Source organism: Ornithorhynchus anatinus, chromosome 19 (assembly GCF_004115215.2).
Source record: "Ornithorhynchus anatinus isolate Pmale09 chromosome 19, mOrnAna1.pri.v4, whole genome shotgun sequence".
Taxonomy (NCBI): domain Eukaryota; kingdom Metazoa; phylum Chordata; class Mammalia; order Monotremata; family Ornithorhynchidae; genus Ornithorhynchus; species Ornithorhynchus anatinus.
In genome coordinates this window covers 25,997,610-26,017,006 of record NC_041746.1, presented here as the reverse complement: position 1 = coordinate 26,017,006, position 19,397 = coordinate 25,997,610, and the positions used below count along the sequence as shown (strand labels likewise).

General features: G+C 41.5%; 1 protein-coding gene across 2 annotated transcripts in view; it reads left to right on the top strand.

The window, feature by feature from the left end:
• CEP162 (centrosomal protein 162) overlaps nucleotides 1-18,837 on the top strand; it is a 55,031-nt gene extending 36,194 nt beyond the window's left edge. The window contains exons 17-27 of one of the 2 annotated variants that reach the window (XM_007670734.3): nucleotides 747-859; nucleotides 2,138-2,243; nucleotides 3,590-3,716; nucleotides 5,636-5,799; nucleotides 6,201-6,305; nucleotides 9,600-9,818; nucleotides 11,128-11,789; nucleotides 13,955-14,096; nucleotides 16,359-16,457; nucleotides 17,732-17,866; nucleotides 18,349-18,837. In XM_007670734.3, the coding sequence (XP_007668924.2) occupies nucleotides 747-859; nucleotides 2,138-2,243; nucleotides 3,590-3,716; nucleotides 5,636-5,799; nucleotides 6,201-6,305; nucleotides 9,600-9,818; nucleotides 11,128-11,789; nucleotides 13,955-14,096; nucleotides 16,359-16,457; nucleotides 17,732-17,866; nucleotides 18,349-18,567 (2,091 nt within the window). In that variant the 3' untranslated portion in view covers nucleotides 18,568-18,837. Of the gene's footprint in view, nucleotides 1-746; nucleotides 860-2,137; nucleotides 2,244-3,589; nucleotides 3,717-5,635; nucleotides 5,800-6,200; nucleotides 6,306-9,599; nucleotides 9,819-11,127; nucleotides 11,790-13,954; nucleotides 14,097-16,311; nucleotides 16,458-17,731; nucleotides 17,867-18,348 lie in introns of those variants that run through there. The other variant, XM_029047198.2, reaches the window with a different exon arrangement.
• Nucleotides 18,838-19,397: the final 560 nt, after the last annotated feature.

The window sequence follows — 19,397 nt, the reverse complement described above, 5'->3', positions numbered from 1 at the left end:
AAAAGAACACTGGTCAAGATCAGATTTACCATGCAAATTTTAAGAGTCATGTATTCAGAAAATGAATTAGTACAAGAGAAGGAACAATATTTTCACTTACACCCTATTACCTCCACCATACAAATTAGTATGTGTCCATAGGTCCAAGATAAAAAAGGAAATCACAAATATAATAAGAACTTCCATACATTCTGCAAAATATTCATGCTTATGACTGTTGCAAATTTTAAAAATATATTCTTAAAGTGATATTTTCTGAATATGTAGTTTCACTGAAATGTTTAAGTAAGACTCCCCAATCTATCAGTGTTATTTATTGAGGGTTTACTGTGGGCAAAAGCACTGTACTAAGCTCTCAAAGGAGCACATGCAAAGTCTACCTAAAACTGGATGTAAGACTCTAAGACTCAGAATACCATTTTTACTAAATTATCAATTGTATTTATTGCTTGCTTACTGTGTGCAGAGCACTGTATTATGCACTTGGGAGAATGCAGTGCAACAGAGTTAATATGTTCCTTTCCCAGAATGGGCTTACAGTTTAGAGGAAGAGGCAGACATTAAAAGAAATTATGGACATGTACCTAAGTGCTCTGGGGCAGGAAAGCTGCATTTATTAACACTGATTTATCCAGGGATTGAAGTCTTTGAAAGATTTAAGAACTTAAGTTAAATTAAATAACCTTTATCAATTTATAATTGACATTGATTTGGAAGTAAAATGTACTTTTTCATTTTTTTGAAAGGAAAATGAAAGATTATATAAGCAAGGGAAAGAACTCCATGCCCAAAACAAGGCCAATGAGGAAAAGATGTTCAAAGAAAATCAGTGTTTATTGAACGAACTGGCTTCTCTGAAGTGAGTCCTTCTGAACTTTAGTCTTAAAGTACGTTTTAAATCATGTAAAGTGTAAACTACATTTAGTGTGTTTTTACTTTTGATTATAGTGGTTGGGGAGAACGATCGTATTTTAAGCATGTTAGTATTCGTTTAGTAGCATTTTCCACAATGAGAAATGGTTGAAACTGAGAAGCAGTGAGCAATGCTAAATGTTGTTTATGGTTCATTGTGATTATTGGAACTTTTAGTTTTGATTGCATCAGCCAATGTGTAAGTCAGCCTGGGCAAGGTAAAGAGGTAGGGCAAATCCTGTGAAGAGAGCAACAGCATGTCAATATTCTCTTACCATAACTTTTTCTTACGAAGACAAGGCTTTACAAGGAACAGGCACTCTCAACCTGTCAAGGTATGGCCTTCGTTCCAACAGTCGAGGAAATCGCCTCCACAGTCAGAGCCATAAAAATGATAAAGCATCGGCATCTACAAACTGGGAGGGGATACACTGAAAGGACTCCCTAGATAGGTGGAAATGAGGTAACTTGTGTCATTTCTCTGCTTTACATTGCCAGTAGAACCTTAGCCAGAGTCCTTCTGGAACAGTTCCCAGAGCAGATCATGGAGTACTCAGAATTGTTGTGTGGCGTGGGGGATATGACCTCCCTTGCTCTTCTGCTGACTTTTAAACAGTTTTTACTTTCTTTGACAAGGCATTTGACATGAGTGGATCTAAATTCTGACACTTTCCTCGTAGCAGTTGGCTGCCCACAAAACTCCTCCAGGGTCTGAAACTGTTCCACAGTAGTATACTATGCCTGTCAGAGCTGAGGCAAAAGTGAAAACAACACTCAATGCTGTATACTGCGAGCACATTGACTCTAAAGGGGCAGTCTTTGTGAAAATGTTGAGACCATCAGTTCCTCATCAGGCTTTCCCAGAGTTTTGCTCAATCAAAATATGTAGACCTCATGCTTTTAGAGCTTTGACAATATGTGTATTCCATATTTTTATATATTTATAATGCATATGTCAAGCCCCTCTTTAATTTTCCTTTAATAATTGAACTGTAAACTGGTACCTTAAAAAGATGAAAAAGCATATACCCCGTTAACCTTTTAACCTTCTATATTTCTTTTCTTCCAAAAGATGAAGCTGTTGGCACATCAGCATCTAAGATTCTCTTTAAGTTTTTGTCTGTGTACATTTTCAAATTCCTTTCCAAATAATATTTCTCATTATCTTGAAGCGGAGTGCTCCATAATAAAGTGTCAATGTGTTTTCTTTTTCATATCAAATCAGAGAACAGCTACATAAAAGCGCCTTCCCATCTCAAGTAGCTCAAGATCCAGAGCCAAAAAGAAACATGAGTTTTACAGAACTGCTGACGGATCTTCGAGCAGTCCAGGTAAATAAATGGCTTGAGCTTTTTCCAGTCTTAAAACCAATGAAAATATGTGGACTTACAAAGTATACCATAGTAAATCATGAACATAAGACTAGCTTGTTCTTTTAACTTGGTTCACCTAGCTGTTAAGAGTTCACCTAGCTGTTAAGACTAAACTTGTAAAGTTATATAGCATAATAACCAAAGGAAATAAATGCCATTACTGAATAAGACCAGTCCATTCATCCAGTCAGCCATCCCAGGATTTTGCATTGGCAACAAGATGGAAGGAGGAAACATTTGATGATTGTCCTCCTGGGCACACAACTGCATCCAATATCCCAAACCTTTCCCTCTGCATTCCTACCTTTCCATCCAGTAAACTTTATGGCCCTGGCCCCTGTGAATTTATCCAACCTACTCTGGTACCTACTTATATTTCTATCCTGTAAACCTTCTTAAATGGAACACATCCTATGTCTACCACCAACTGTGGTCTTAGATTCTTTCACTAATTCACTGTTTTTAATAAGCCTCTTGGAAATGGTCAGAAAAGAGATTAAAAGTAGACTGATTTGTCCTATCAGCAGTAGAATATTTGAATAAATCTTAGTATTCATTTCTCAGAGCAAATGAGTTCTAATATTTGTTTTGGTAACAACAGTCAACAAAGCAAATAGTTTGTCATTACTTGTAGTGTTGAGTTTAGTTGAGGAACACAGGATGTTATAAGCAGTACCACTGCTGGAATTGACCATTATTCAAATTGACTGAATTAAGAGAAACTTGATCAATTATGAATTAGGAGTTTGCAATCGCATTTATAATGGTCAGTGGTGCATAAGATGATTGGACTGCTCTTATTCAGTTCCATGAAAATATAGGGTAAAGTGAAAATACTAAATAAGGAAATATCACAAAATGCATTAATGCTTTTCCAAGATTCAAAAAATTGAGCCAAACTATATAAATGCAATAAAAACTATGGTAAAAGAACACAGTAAATATTGTTACATGAGCAAATTCCAGGGTAAATATGTAGCGAAAATGGATTTTGTATCCATTTTAATCTCCACTTAAGTGTGTCAAAATGCAAAATGTTGTCAGGGAGGAAGAGGGAGGTGTTTAAGCCAAGTTAAATTTGCCTTATGGTGATGGAAAACTAGAGTGTTTTCTCAAAGTGAAATGCCAATTTGAAAATCCTGCAGCATATCTATGTAGTATATGTCTATTTTGAAATTTCTCAAGATTGATATAGGAGATGATAGCTCTGTACCCAGTTAAAGTGGTAGGCAGAGGATGATTTTAGAAGTCGGTTTCCTGGAAAATATGGGTTTGCTTTTCATTTTGCTGTATTCTTCATTAAGAAAGAAAACAGCAATTTGCAAGAAGAACTAAAACGACTAAAGCAAGACAAACAAGCCCTTGAAGTGGACTTGGGCCAGATGAAGAGAGAAAGAGACCTGGCTAAGGATCAAGTTGTTTACACTTCAGGTAAAATCTTGGCTGAGAAGGTCATTGCTTACATTGGTGATTGTTCTCACTCTATACTAGAAGCAGAAAAACAGAGATGAAATTTTGCTCTTGATTTTAGTGAAGGATATGCCGAAGCTTTTGAAGTGGGCTTGCCTTATAAAACTTCACTTTTCTTAGTTGTATTGCCAGTTCTTAAACCTAATTTAAGCTTGTTATGGACCGGGAACATGTCTGCTAATTTTGTTGCATTGTACTCTTGCACACAGTTAGTTCAGTGCTCTGCACATAGTAAGCGCTCAATAAGTACGATTGATTTGAACATTTTAGTTGAATTTTACTTATGTGAATTCTAAATGAGTTGTACCAGATTTCATAGAAAATAAATGCTTCCTTTAATTGTAGCAATCATCTTATTTTCCTTAGCCTCCTTGCCCTTCATTTTGCTTCTCTAAATTCAGGTCCAAATGCCTCTGCTAAAATAACATGCCCTTCTCATTGATGTAATACATTTCCCTTTCTTCTCATCTCTGATCTGTGAAGCTCATTGTGGACAGGGAACATGTCTGCCAACTTTGTTGTATTGTACTTTGCCAAGTGCTTAGTACAGTGCTGTGCACATAGCAAGTGCACAGCACATAGCAAGTGCTCAAAAAATACCAATCATTGATCTGTTGATTTCCAAGTCATCCCCCAGGCTCTCCAATTCCTTTTCAGTTCCACATGAAAGTTTACTTCTGACCATTAAGGATCTCTCTGTCTTCTTTCCTCTATTGGAAATATACAAACAGCAATATTAATCTATCAGTGAGGCAAAAATAGGAAAGTTGTATGGATTGCTGGTTCAAAGCACTTTTCAGGCACTTAAGTTCATTTGGTTAATCAGTCCCATCTACCTTCCTGTCTATTTTTGATGTAGTTCTACAGCGTTCTCACTAATTTACCTACCCTAAAGGTTTGTTTCACCTCGATTAGCCCTCCCATTTGGTTCCATGGAAATAGTGGTAAACCAAAGAGTTTTAAGCAAAGTACAGTTTTCCATAGGAAATAATGTGAAGAACACTAATGCATTCCCAAGATTCCCCCAAAAGACCAAAATAATATAAATATATTAAAACAATAATAAAACACAATATGGTATTTGTTGATCACTTACTGTGTACAAAGCACTGTACTATGTGCTTTGGAGAGTACAATACAACAGTTAGTAGATATGCTCCCTGCCCACAATGGGCTTACAGATTAAAGGGAGAGACAGACATTAATATAAGTACTTATTTTTTTTAAAGAATTATAATATTTTCAAAAGTATTATCTTTTGCAAAATATTCATCAAAAAGACACCCTAAGGAGCTCTTCTTATTTGTTGCCAAAAGAGGACAAAGCGTTACTGAAATGTGTTTTTCATCTCTTTGTTCCAGTCAGTCATAGCACTTCAAAGATTGAGAGGGGAGAGGTGAGGGGTTTGAGCCAAGGTAAACTTAGCCAGGGCTGCATACCCAGAGTATTAGCTGTAGGAAATAGCCATTAAAATGTAATAGCCCTATCAATGGAAGAACACTAAAAGAAGAGCCTTATAACAGGGATCCCTGTATCCTATCTCCCCACTGTTCAGATGGAAACAAACTCTTTGTTTTGGTTAAGGAGGATCTGACTAGGATCCCTTTGTGTGTTCCGCCTTTTGCAGCAGGAGGACCCCAATTTTACAGCTTCCCAGCAGTCACTGTTCTAACTCCTGAGGTTGAGTAATGAGAAGTCTAACCAGATCCATCAGCTGACCTAAACCTTGTGGTAAAACCCATGGACTGGTAGCTCTAAGTTGTTTTTCTAGAAATTTAACTTTGGATATTTGGATTGCATTTCAAATCAGGCAGGTCACTTTTTTCCCCCCAAAAAACCCATTTTTTTCCTTTCCTAATTGGAGATATTTTACCTTGTAGATGAGAAAGAGTATAAGATAAAGATTGTAGAAGAAACCCACAAACAAGAAATTGGCCGTCTGCAGAAGAGATTGCAGTGGTATGCCGAAAACCAGGATCTTCTGGATAAAGACGCAACTCGACTTAGAGAAGCCAATGAAGAAATTGAGAAACTCAAACTTCAGGTAATTGAAATCAGTTAGAATAGCTTTGGTTCAACGACCACATTGTCTTCAACTTTCAGTTGCCAGGAGGCTTGCAAATAATGCTGATAATGAAATTTTCTCACCAACCGCTACTGCTCTCCATTTATCCAGTCTGACTTACGTCAGATTAGCAACTCAGAATCCTGATCTCTTTGTTGTATGTTGCAATGTCAGAACTAAGTAGGAAGCCAAACTTACACTCACCTTGGCTTCCCAGCTCTGAAGCCTAAAGAACTCTCAAGTGATCAAGTGGCTTGGGCAGGTGAAGAGCACCATTTCCAAGTGCCATGGAAATAGAAGCTTGAGATCATATAGACAGGATCGTTCTAGGATGCTAATTCCAATGACTTTCTGGTTTGCATTTTTCCTTTTCTGACTAGGTTGAGAAGCTGAAAACAGAAGCCGGAGATCAGTCTGCACAACAGAAGATACGCCTAAAGGACAGAGCGGTCGATGCTAAAAAAATTCAAGATCTTCAACGACAGGTACACATAAAAGTAAATTTCATATTATCTTATTCAGCCCATTCTGTGCCATCGTCCTTGAGGATGCATTGAGGAGCCTATAAGAGCGTGTATTGGTGTGCTTTATGCACAAAGGGTTAGCTCAGTATTATCAGTCAATGGATAGTCTATGAGTCCTATGTGCAGAGCACTGTACTAACCACTTAGGAGAGTACGGTAGAATTAGTAGATGAATGTTCTTGGACCCACATAAAGAAAACTGCCTATAGAAGACCAAGATTCTATACCAGTCTATATACAACCCAAGAAATTTTGGTCAAAATGCAGTGTTTAGAAGAATTTAAATCCAACAATGCACGGGTGATAAAGGAGAACCTGAGTGCTAATCCCAGTTCTGCCACTTGGCTGCTTCAGAAGTCACTTTTCTCCATGCCTCAGTTTTTTTCATTGGTAAAATGGGGGCACAGTATTTGTAGCCCCACTTGGGACTGGGACTGTGTCCAAACTGTTTATCTTGTACCTATCCCAGTATTTAGCACAGTGCCTGGCACATAGGAAGCACTTAACAAATACCATTATTATTATCATTATTATTATTAATACTAAGAAAAAATAGAGACAGAAGCAGAAAGGTGAGTGTGGCTTTTGTAAACCAAGTTCATACCAAACTGAAAGTTTCCAAAGCTGTAATGGTGTCCAAACTTTTAGATAGATAGCTCTTGCACTCAGAAAGTGCTCAAAATGCTACTATTTGGGTCTTGCGATTCTACTCCGAGGGCTCGATTAATGTGGCCAGTGAGTGTAAAGTTCGCTGTGTGCCCCTCAAGAAACACGTGGTTCTTCCAAGGATCTTTTTGCCGCTAAGAGACCAGAACACTGGGCCCGATGAATCGTTGATGTGACCTTCTAATGAGTTTCGCTAGATTTCTTTGAGAAAATGAGGGTTATTCTTGGAATTGTAAAATTTGATGAGGGTAGAGGAAAAGGAGGAGAAGAATCTGTTACCCCTGTAGCTACTGAAGCCTAAAGAAACTCAGTTTGTCAGTGGTAGGGGCTGTCTAGAACCCCGGCCTCTTTCTTGGCTTCCTGGCAAGTACTTTAAATCAGATGACCAGATTTAAGCAAAAATGCCCAGAGAGTCAGTCACAGAAGGAGGAAAAGAACTAAGGGGCTCATTTCCCCAGCTCTGTCCTTGGCTGACACGTTTTGTGTGCAACAGTGAGGAAGAAAGATGTATAATGAGAAGAATATTTAACTGTGAAATGAAAGCTAAATATGAGATATATCAGCTAGAAATATAAAATGGTCCAAAGTTGCTCGTTTGTGTTTTATTCTTCAGAAATTAGTCTTCTAATTTCTGTTGGTTAAATCACAATTCTTTTAGGATAGATCTTTTTCAGCTTTTGTTTAATGTAGGTTTTGCTTGGTTTCTTTGGGGTGGGTATATACAACTGTCATTATTAAACCCTTTTAAATTGAGCTCAAACCTGATCTTGAACTATATTTTAATGATTATCAAGTTGTTCTGGAATATATCATATTTGCAGATTTGTATAGATGAAATAGATAATGACAGGATTGGTTAAAAATAACCTCACTCTTCTCCAACTCAAAAGTAGTACAAATGGTGCTAATGAAATTCATGTAAGAGTGGCATTTCTTTTATGATTTATGAAAATGTTTGTACTTAGAAGCCAAAATCACAAGACATTTCATATTGCCTGCCCTGAATTTACAAGGCTATTCTAATACAAGTGATTGTATAACATCATTTTATGCAAGTTAACCTGCAGAAGGGAAAGGGAAGAAAAGCTGTAACTTACAGAATGAAATCAATGGAATAATTTTTCCATTAACATCTGTCCCTTAACAAATGTAAATGATTTCCTTAAAATAGCAAAAATTTACTTTGGGTGTACAAAAGTAAATGACACTGATGTGCCTTTTGCCCCTGTCAAATTAGTGACATTCACAGGCAAATGGAAATGTGTGCACAAGACAAATCTATTGGGCAGATAAAAGTCATTACAGAGGCCACACACAGTTGCCCCAAAGCAGATTTACTTTGTTAGCTACTATTACTTAGAGAAACTAATGGTACTTTTTTGTCACAGTATAGCAGTATTGAGGTAATACAGCTAGCATCTTTGTGTGGTAAGTGGCCCAGAACTTGGCCTGAATGAGAGCCGCTACTAGTGAGTTTTGTGGCACTGGTATGTGTCCCCACCCCTTCACCCCTTGTTCTATTCCCAGCCTAACTCACCCCAGACCCTGCTCCTTCCTCCCGAAGGGAAGCAGCAATGTGGTGAAACACTGCCAGAGGCTGGGAAAGCCAGAAAGTCTTCCTGCCCCCGGGGAAAACCTGCTGGCATCAGGCTTTGGCAAACAGGGCTGAGAGGTGTGTGTTATGGACGTGATTCCAAAGCAACCTCTGCTAGTGTTAAACCGACACCAACAAAACTCCTAAAAAATACACCTGTCTCAGGTCGACGTGAGTAGTGAATCCTCACTGTGAATAAAAGCAATTATTTTGTTACAAATTCCCAGAAGGGTTAAAAAGCATTATATGAGATCTGCCAAAGACTCTGTACATTTAAAAATATGCAGTCGTTTCTGTGAATGTAAAATTTCCCCGAAGTCCAAGCACGGCAAAACTTGGCAGGAATATTTGTAAAGCTAGTCTCAGTCACTTGAATAATTTCTTAATAATCTCTCCATTTTGGTTAAAGCTTGATTATCCCCTCAAATGCTTTTTTTTGTCTTTTAAAGTGGACACTACATTTGGGTTTTTAATAATCAATTTTGCCAGTTGCTCTTTCAGTGTGAAACCTGGTAAGTTGTCGCTAATTTCCAGGACCTGAAGCTTTTATTCATGCACCAGTTTAGGTGTATACTTAAGTTGTAACTGTGACTTTTCATAAACACATTACATTCCAAAAAGATCCAGGCCCCTTTCTGAATGCTTTAGTTTGGGGGAGATGAAGTGGAGGTAGTGTATACACAACCCTTTTGAAGGATTGGACAAGAATGGCAGGAGGGAGACAGGGCAATGGCTGGACAGCACAGTGGAATGGAGAGAGGATTTTGTTTAGGTTAGGAGATACATGGACATGTCATCTCATCTCACCATCTGCCCAGCTAGCAAACCTCCCTCTTATATTTACTCTCCCACCATAGTAAAAAAAACTAAACCAGAACCCACTATCTCAGGGAAAGTTAAAAGTAGAAAAAATAAAATGTGTAAAAGTGCTTGATTTTATGTGTCTGAAGAGTGGTTCTAGACTTCCATATTTTCACGTAGCCTTTTTTTAATAGGTTAAAGAAATGGAAGGAATTCTAAAAAGAAGATATCCAAACTCTTTGCCTGCCTTAATCTTTGCTGCATCTGCAGAAGGAGATGGGGATACTTCAACCAAAAACAGAGTTGAATTTATGGAAAAAAGAATAAGAAAATTGGAAGCTGATCTTGAGGGCAAAGATGAAGAAGCAAAGAAAAGTCTCCGAACCATGGAACAGCAATTTCAAAAAATAAAGGTAATTAGGTTTCATAGCAACTATTATTGACCACAAATCTGGATTATTTTCTGGCAGGAATTGGTTCTTAACTAAAGCTGTCATTGACTCTCTGGGTAAACCCCCTCTCATTTGCACACTCCTATGTCATCATGAAAACACTGATTGAAAGTCCCCACAGGATTTTGTCATTAGTGGTGTATCAAAGTAAGAGTTTTATTCTTCAAATCTAGTGAAAACACACCATGGTTGGCAGGCTTACAGGTTTAACTGGATGAGGAGAAGCAGTGCAACCTAGCGGAAAGAGCACAGAACTAGAAAAAAGGAGACCTGAGTTCTAGTCCTGGCTCCACCACTTACCTGCTCTGTGGCCTTGGGCGAGTCACTCATCTTCTCTGTATCTCAGTTTGCTCATCCGCAAAGTGGCGAGTAAATTCCTCTTCTCCTCCCCCTTAGTCTTTGAGCCCTGTGTGGGACATGGACAGGCTTATTCTAATTATCCTGTATCTATCACAGTACTTAGCAAAATAATAAGTGCGTAACAAATATCCCAGTTAATGCATTAGCTAGGAACATCAGTTTTCCTGTAACACAAGGAATACATTCTTGCATAATCCTGTGTTGAGGAAAAGTCACATTGTGATACAGTGTTTGCAGCATGTATGTGTGCGGTAGGTTTTTTTTTTAATCAATTAATGACATTTATTGATCGCTTACTGTGTGCCGAGCACCGAACTAAACCCTAATTCTGCATCTGTGTTCCAGGCAAAACATGTAATGAAAACACACACTGTGGCCAAACTGAGTAAACTGATTACCAAACACACAGAAATGCCTGTATTCTATATATATTCTATATTGTACTGTTGTACCAATTACTGCATTATCATACCAATGATCATCTCCTTGCCAAATCCAAAGACCTCTACTCCATCCTAATCGTCTTCAACCTCTCTGCTGCCTTCGACACTTTTGATTGACCCTTCTGGAAATATTGTCCAACCTCTTCACTGACATTGTCCTCTCCTAGTTCTCCTATCTCTCCAACTGCTCATTCTCCACCTCTTTTACAGGCTCCTCCTCCAGTAAAGTTAGATAACATAATAACCACAGGAGCTAAACGCCGTTACTGAATAAGACCAGTCCATGCATGTAGTCAACCATCGCGGGACATAGGACGTGATTACCAACTCTGTTAGATTGTTCTCTCCCAAGCACTTAGTGCAGTTCTCAGCACACAGTGAGCACTAAATAAATATGCTTGATTGAAATACTTGTAAGACTTAACCAGTCCCAGAGATGTGCAATTTATAGTTGTGTTCTTTTCCAGATTCAGTATGAGCGGAGAATAGAAGAGCTTGAGCAGCTACTTTCACATAAGTTAATGGAGGAGCCGCCAAAACAAAACAACAGCCCAGTTAAGGCCCTGGAGCAAGAGCTCTGTGATGTGAAGGAAGCCCATCAAGTCACTGTAAGAAACCTTGAAGCTGAAATAGAAGCACTTAAAAAGCAAAATGCCCAGTTAGAGCTCCAGAAAAGTGAAAGAGGGGATCAAGATTTCCAGGCAATAGAATTCCAAGTGGAAGAAGCCCACACAAAGGCCAGATTGGCAAGACTCAATCAAGAATTAGTTGCCAAAGACAAAGAAATTCAAGACCGTACCAAAACAGTGGAGAGACTGCAAAGAGAGAGAAGAAGAATGTTGTCTGATCAGAACACAAGTGGCAAAATGAGCAGTCAGGAAAAGTCTGCCAAGAAGATGAAAGAAGTTTTGTCTGGAAACAAAAGGAAATCAAACATCGCTGAACCCCTCCCAGGAGCACTGGATAACAAACTATACCGGCCCCAGGCCTTTGCCGATTCTCATATTTCAGAAGTTTTACAAGAAAACTCCATGTTAAAAGATGAGCTAGAGAAACTGGCTTTGGAGATGAGTGAACAGAAAGTGAAGTCTGAAGCAGCATTGGTTCGTTCTGAAGATACTGTGAGAAGGTAAAATGTTAAACTAGAACATTTATTAAAACACACAGGGGAGCGACTGATGGTTAAAACCAAAAAGCAAAATGCCTAAAGACCAATAGTTAACAGGTTCCACTTATTGGCATTTTAAAAATTAGAAATCCACCCATTTACAACTGTCAGTCATCAAAGAAAATCTCATTAGGGAAAGAGAACTCGGGCCACTGTTGGTTGAGGTGAGTGGTTTTTGTTAGGTTGGGTGACGAGGAATGATTTGAGAAGTGTTGACTTAAGTGTCACAACAGATATTGTCTGTTAATGACTAAGTGAAAAAATTTTAAATTGCTTTCACTGGCCCTGAACCTTGGATTTGATTAAACAATCAATCACTAAAAACCAAGGTTAATAATCAGCAGTCAGGTCTCTTGAAGCCCAATCATCTAAAATATCATTCTTCGTCATCCTCCCTATTGAGTACCTACTCTGTGCAGAGCGCTGTAATAAAGGCTTACATGTACCAAGCAGACATGACCCTGCCTTCAAAGAGCTTACAATTTAGCTGGGCAGAAGGATCCTACAATAAATTACTGGTAGGAAGAGGTAGTAAAGTGTAAGGCTGTTCTCTGGGGTGTACCCAAATGCATAGGTGGTGCAGAAGTGTTGAAGTAGCAGTTGAGGGGGGCTGGATGAGGCGTCGAGAAATTAATCAGTTAAAACTCCCGGAGGAGATGTGATTTTAGAAGGCCTTTGAAGATGGGGAGAGCTATGATCTGCCGGGTGTGATGTGAAGTTGGGAGAGAGTTCCAGGCAAAGGGTAGGACCTGTTCAGGGTGTGATTTTCAGCTGGGGTAGCCGGGTGCCGACAGCAGGGTCAGTAGCAACTGCTGCCACAGGGCAGAGGAGGAGTCCACCTCGTTCTTCTCTTCAGTTATTGCTGCTATTCCTGCCACCATCACCATCAGCTCTAAAAGCACTGCCGGGGTCAGGCCTCAACAGGAATTTCTGGTACAGCTGAGAATTCATTGTTTTCATTTGTACCAGAAACTCTGACTAATTCACAGCCCCAACAGGGCCCAACAGAAGCAAGGCAACTGCGGCAACCACCTCTGCCACTTTCCTCAGGAGACAAGGTAAGTTATATAGGCTGTGTCACTGGCGCAATTGTATGATGGCCTTAGGGGACATTCCCCTCCCTCAGGATAGGTCACTGTGCCTCTGATCTAACCCAGCTAAATGGACTGACCCATCCTGAGAACCTTGTCAGTGGTAGGAAAGGTAAAACTCACCCTTCTCTGTCCCCTCCCCTCACTCCTTTTCACATCCTCCCCTGTTTTGGGGGTTTGCCACTTCATCTCAGATGTGTGAATACCATTCTCTACAGAATTTTGTAGAGTCAGAATCAGGGCAAGCTGAGGAAAGTATCCCATCTCCAATTCAGAAAACCCCCCAAGAACTCCAGGTTCATTAGGGAGCTACTCAGGAGGAGATATGAAGTTTGAATTCTCAAGCCTCCATTAGTCTTGTCTCCCCTCGCCTCTACCACCAAGGCACTGCATCAGGCACTGACACTTTATCATGAAAGATTGGGTCAATTCCTTCCAGAGAAAAGGCAATAAATTGTCCATTTCTTGTAAGAACCTCCAGATTGGGATATTTATTTCCTCAGTTACATCTTTCTCTTCCCAAATGGTACCCTGGTGGTCAAAAAGGATTTGTGCCTCTCAAGCAAGTGAGCAATTTTTCTCATCTCTCCTGCGTCAGACCCAGTACCTTTCAGGCAGAATTGTTCTTTCATCACCAAAGATCTCAGGCAACTTTGAACTGAACTGCTCTGTAAAGATAAGTTTACTTCCACTACTATGCTGCTGCTTCTGGACCGGCACATCACCTCAGGAAAGAGTGAATTATTCATCAGCACGGTCCAGGACAAGCTGAACTGTGCCTTTGTTTTTAAGCTGTCTGAAAAAGCTGAAATCAGAAAATTTACTTCTCCCAATGAAAATTGAATCCAAAAGCTGTAAGGGCCATAAATGAGGGGTGAGAGCCTTTGATGGGAATGAAATATTAACAGTAGCTCCATGTCTCTGGCAGTGGAATGGCCCTGATTGCACGAGGAGGCCTTGGCTTTTTACAGATTGCACATCAGTAGAAGACAAGGAAGGGCTGATGTGTGGGGCTTTCTTGTATTTGCTTTACAGAACCAGAGAAGAAACAGCAGAACACCTGGCAGCCCTAAAAGCCTCTCATCAGAGGGAAGTAGAGAAGCTTATTTGCCAGCATGCCATTGAAAATTCTTCCTCCAGGGTAGCCGAACTAAATCGTAAAGTAGCAACTCAAGAGGTAAATAACACTGCTGTTCACATCTCATGATTTTGTCTTTGCCGGGGGAAGGTTTCCAAGGGCTAGCTACGGAGCATTTTTAAAAGAATTGTGAACATGATTTTCAATCGTCAGATTATTAAAATGTATTGAGGAAAATCACATGAAAGCATTGTAGGTGGAGGCCAAAGAGCTGTGGTCAGGCTGCCTGTGCCATCTGGGGTAGGGGTGATTACAGCTGCTGCCTTTTCTATTAAAGATCTCTCTGTTCACTATGAAGTTTAGCTACTAGTGTGAGGTGGCAAAAGGGTCACTGTGGACAGCCAGTCCTGACCACACCATATGCATCCACCAACACTTCCCTTGGGGATGTGGGTGTGTTCGGTGTTTGCCAGGCCTGGTGCTATTTTCACTGCTTACAAGTCAGGAGACAGGAGTGGGTGGAGGAGAGAGGAGAGTGGCTTGGTCTAGAGCTGTTCTCCTGGCACCTCAATCCTGGGGCTAGAAAGCCAGGAAAGGGGTTGGAAAAGAGCTGAGGCTGTCCCTAGGTTTGGGATTAGACCAGGCTCTGGAAGTTGGGGAGAGGGAAGGATGCCACATGGCTTAGGCCTGCAGGGCCCATCTTTGCCTCTGCTAGGCTGGATTAATGTCCCAGTGGGCGGCTACTTTCTCCCTGACCCTCACATTTAGGTGGCCCCAGTTCCTTTGCCCCTTTTTCCTATAATTCGTAGGAATTCCCTCCCCTCAAATCTGCCAGGCTATAGCTAGGTCCACCTTCAAAGCCCTCCTACCAGCTCACCATCTCCAAAGAGCTTCCCTGATTTAATTCCCCCCTCCCTGGATGCATCTGACTATTCAACAGCCATCATTAGCATTTATGTTTTTTCGTTCATCTTGAGCACTTTACTTATCTTAACTTACTTTAGCTTTCATCAGTCAGAGCCTCGAGTCCCTCTCTTCTTCCATCTGCTTTCGATTTTTCCTGGGCATTCAGCTTGCGTGTGTTTCTTCAAGGCAGTGATGCGGGGAGCTGAGGAGGAGCAGAGGGAGAGTCTGTGAGAAGGAAATCAGACATTAGGAGAAGCAGGAAAGAAAGAGAAAGATTCAGCAAGAAAAAAGCAAGGGCCTGGGAGTTAGGGGATCTTGGTTCAAATCCCGGGTCCATCAGGTACCTGCAGGGTAACTTTGGGCAAGTCACTTAACTTCTCTGTGCCTCAGTTTCCTCACCTTTAAAATCAGGATTAAATAGTTTTCCCACTCCCTTAGACTTTGAGTTCCATGGAAGACAGAGGCTGTTTCTGAGCTGATTACCTTGAATGTGCTCTTAGTACATACAGTGCTTGTCACAGTGTAAGCCACAAACTAACCTTGTTAAGCAGGGCCCGGTCCAGTCCCTCCCAACAACCTAAGCCAAGGGACCTCAGGGGAAACTTCCTGGGCCGAGGTCCAGCACAGGGACCTAAATCCTGGAGGGAGGCTGGGCTGAGTTTTCTGTTACTAAAGCTAACCAAATCCCACAGTGAGGTGTTGAGGGATGATGTCCGTGAGCATCATAACAAAGGTTTGATTCAGAAATGGAGGGTCCTGAAAAGCAACATGTCCTGCTAATCAATCAAACGAAGGTATTGAACGCTTACTATGGGCAGTACACAGTACTAAGCACTGGATACAATGTATCCACTTTCTCACGGTCTGAACAGAACAAAAAACCTTATCCCTTCCACTTAATAATGATTGTGGTAGTTGTTAAATACTTATGTGCCAGGCACTGTTCTGAGCATTGGGATCTATTCATTCATTGATTCAATCATATTTATTGAGTGCCTACTGTGTGCAGAGCACTGTACTAAGCGCTTGGAAAGTACAATTCAGCAACAGATAGACACAATCTCTATCCAGCAAAAGGGGTTGGACACAGTCCCCGTCCCACATGGGGCTCACAGTCTTAATCCCCATTTTATAGTTGAGGTAACAGACAGAGAGAAGTTAACTGACTTGCCCAAAGTCACAGAGCAGACAAGTGGCAGAGCCAGGAGTAGAATTCAGGTCTTTCTGACTCTCAGGCCCCATGCCTACGCTGCTTCTCTGACACTTTTATTATGGTCTTTCTTACAATGGAATTGGGTTGTTTATTATGCTCTCTGGGTTTATTTTTACCAGCCCTTCATTTCTTGATGCCAGTAATCAGAATAGAGAAAATAGCATGAAAACAATGAGCTTGTATTTTTTCCCATAGCTGATCCAGACCTATTATAATGAAGCATATTAAAAACATCCCCCTAGGTCTTAATAACGCATCTCCAAGAACAAGTTAATGAGCTACAGCGATGTCAAGAGGCCCTGGCCGTTTCTCAGGTTCGAGAGGAAATTCTCCAGAAAGAGGTAAATTATTTTTTTTAAACCATCATTTCTGCCCTTTGAGGTACCTTGCCCCAAATCCCTATTTCCATATGGGTTTTGCAACCCTTAAAATTTGTGTAAATAAAATCCCAGGAAATACAACTTCTCAGGTAGGTATCAGTTAATTACATGGGGAAGAGCTGAGGTTTTAATAAAGGATCTGCACTTCTCCCAGGCCAAGTTCTGAATGCTAATGTCTGCTTTTTGGCCCCTTTGATGCCCCGTGCTCTGCACACAGTAAGTCCTCAGTAAATACCATTGATTCATTTCCCAGCTTACCGGGAAGCAACTCTCTCTGGTGGGTGGAGATCTTGAGCAGTACTAAGTTAATTTCTTCTCCCAAAAGCATTTCTCCCTCCTCTGCATGAGCAGTTTTTAAAATACCCTCGAGGGGCCTGAGAGACTCTCTCAAACTCTCCAGTCCAGAATCCAAATTTCAAATATATTAAAGTACCACAATTGAAATTGAGGCAATAAGGAAAACTTAAACCAGCCCCCAAGATCTTGCAGTAGCTGCCCTAGGATTGTTTTGTTTTGTTTTTAAATGGTATTTAAGTGCTTACCAAGTGTTGGTGTAGATGCAAGCTAATCAGGTTGGACAGAGTCCATGTCCCAAGTGGGGCTCATGGTTTTAATCCCCAATTTACAGATTAGGTAATTGAGGCACAGAGTTTAAGTGACAAGATCACACAACAGACATGTGGCAGAATTGGGATTCAAATCAGGTCCTCTGACTCCCAGGCCTGTGCTCGTTCTGCTAGGCCACCCTGCTTCTCTTTTGATTTTCTCCTGGTGTAAGACCCACAGTGCCTAAGCACCTAAGCACTCAAAGGTGTTAGTTGGATGAATGGACAACTGTGAGGGCAGATGAGCAGAAAAATTGCCCCTGGGGGACCGTCTGAAGGGCAAAGCCAAGGACTGGGTGGTGCAGCTTTCCAGGCCATATGGGGGCTGCATTGCTGGATTCAGCGTGGAGTAACTCCAGCTCCCCACCTGAAAGGGCAATACCCACAGCAAGGCAAACAGCCCAGGGCCACTGCCTGAGTCTCCCTCCGTTCAACTCCAGAGCCATTTGGACCCCTTAGGGATCCCCTTACCTGGAGGTGACCCAGTCACGCTGGGACCAGAGTGGACAGGTTTCCCAGGTCTCCTGGCGGGTCGGTGCTTGGTCTCTCTGCGGCCGGTGGGGAGAAGAGGGAGGAACCGGTTCCCTAGAGAACGAACTCGGCAGGAAATCTTGGTGCTTCCAACTTTAGATGACAAAACTCTTAGAAGAACTGCGCACAGCTGAAGAAAGTCACACTCCTGAGATGAAACATTTCCTGGGCCTGGAAAGGAAACTCAAACTCATGGAAATCAGACATACACAAAGAGAGCAAGAACTCCAGCAGGTAGAGTCGGCAAATTAATTTTCCTGTTTTATGAAGCTGTTTCCCGCAGGTCCTGTCAGGCTGTGGCCTGACTGTCTGTACCCTGACTTCTTACAGCTCATGGCTCCAAATTGCCCCTCCCATCGTGGTGAACATTAAATCCAGGCGACTGGGATAAGGCTTTGCAAAATACAGAGGTCTGACTTTCTGTCGTACGGAGACATTTACAGAAGTTACCCGATCTGCAGTTTGGGAGTGGGACAGATGTTACCCACCTTTATTGGGGTCGAGGCTATCCACAAAATGGGTTAAATCTCTTGTTGAGAGAGAGCAGCCACCATCTTGGAAGGGCTCCTGTCCACGGGACAAAACCAAACCACAACTGAAAGGGGCCTAATAAATCTGTCTCTCTCTGGGCTTTTGCTCTTCCCACTTATCCTAAGAGATCTCTCACCACTGCTGCCCACTCTGACTTTGTCCTTTGGTACTACTTTAATTTGCAGATCATACAGCAAACAAGGCAGGTAGTTGAAACTGAGCAGATCAAGGAAATGGAAAAGTGGAAAAGGCTCGCACAGCTAAAGAATCAAGAGCTGGAAAAATTTCGGGTGGAATTGGACTCAATACTAGATGTCCTCCAGGAACTGCACAGACAGGGAGTTGTTATTCCAGTTCCCTTTTCCCACGGTTCCAACCCTGTGGAATTCTGCTGGAAACCCTGATCCCCGAGGCCCCAGCGAAGGAGCAGCGGTGGGCCAAAAGAACGGCACCGGAAAGGAGGAGTCGGGACTGTCCGCACTCATTTCCACAACAAGGCCGGAACAAAACAAGGCAGCTGTTTTCATGAGACACGTTAGCTAATCAGTACCTTGGTGTTTACGGGAAGCGAGGTCATTTCTGTCAGGTGATTATGGAAGTGGCTGGATATTGTTTAATATGAAAAGGATCTATTTTTTATTATAAAGGATTGAAATAAATATATTTTGGTTACATTCTGTAGTCTCCCTCATGAGAAATAAATTAGAGGCTAAGTTTACTCTAGAACTAGGTCTCCATTTGGGCAAGACCGAATCTGCTTTCATGAAGCGGCAGCCCCTGGAATCATGTCGATTACCTGGGCCACCCACAACGGTAAGTCCCTCTGGCACGAAGCCAGCCGGGCAATGGGAACAACTTCCCCAGGTGGTCTAGGGAGTCCCGGGGCAGAAGATGAACCTGAGGAAGGTGAAATGGGTAAGTAAGAAAGAAATGGGTAATGGAATTTAGAATGTCCACGGGTCCCCTAATCTTATGGAAAGGGGGTTGGAGTGATGGTATAGGTAGCGGAACCATCCACATCCTCAGCAGGGATAGCACCAAACAGCCATGGAGCAAAAAGCCTTGCATCCCCAATGAGTTGGTGACAGGAAGTGAGGGCTTGGGGGGTGGAAGGGAAAAGCCATTTAGCTTCCCTCCACCATTCACCACGCTTCCTCATCATCCCTGTGCCTCCTGGCCCTCTCTTTTCCCTCGCCTACCTCCATCCCTGATTCCATCATCTTACTCACCTCTG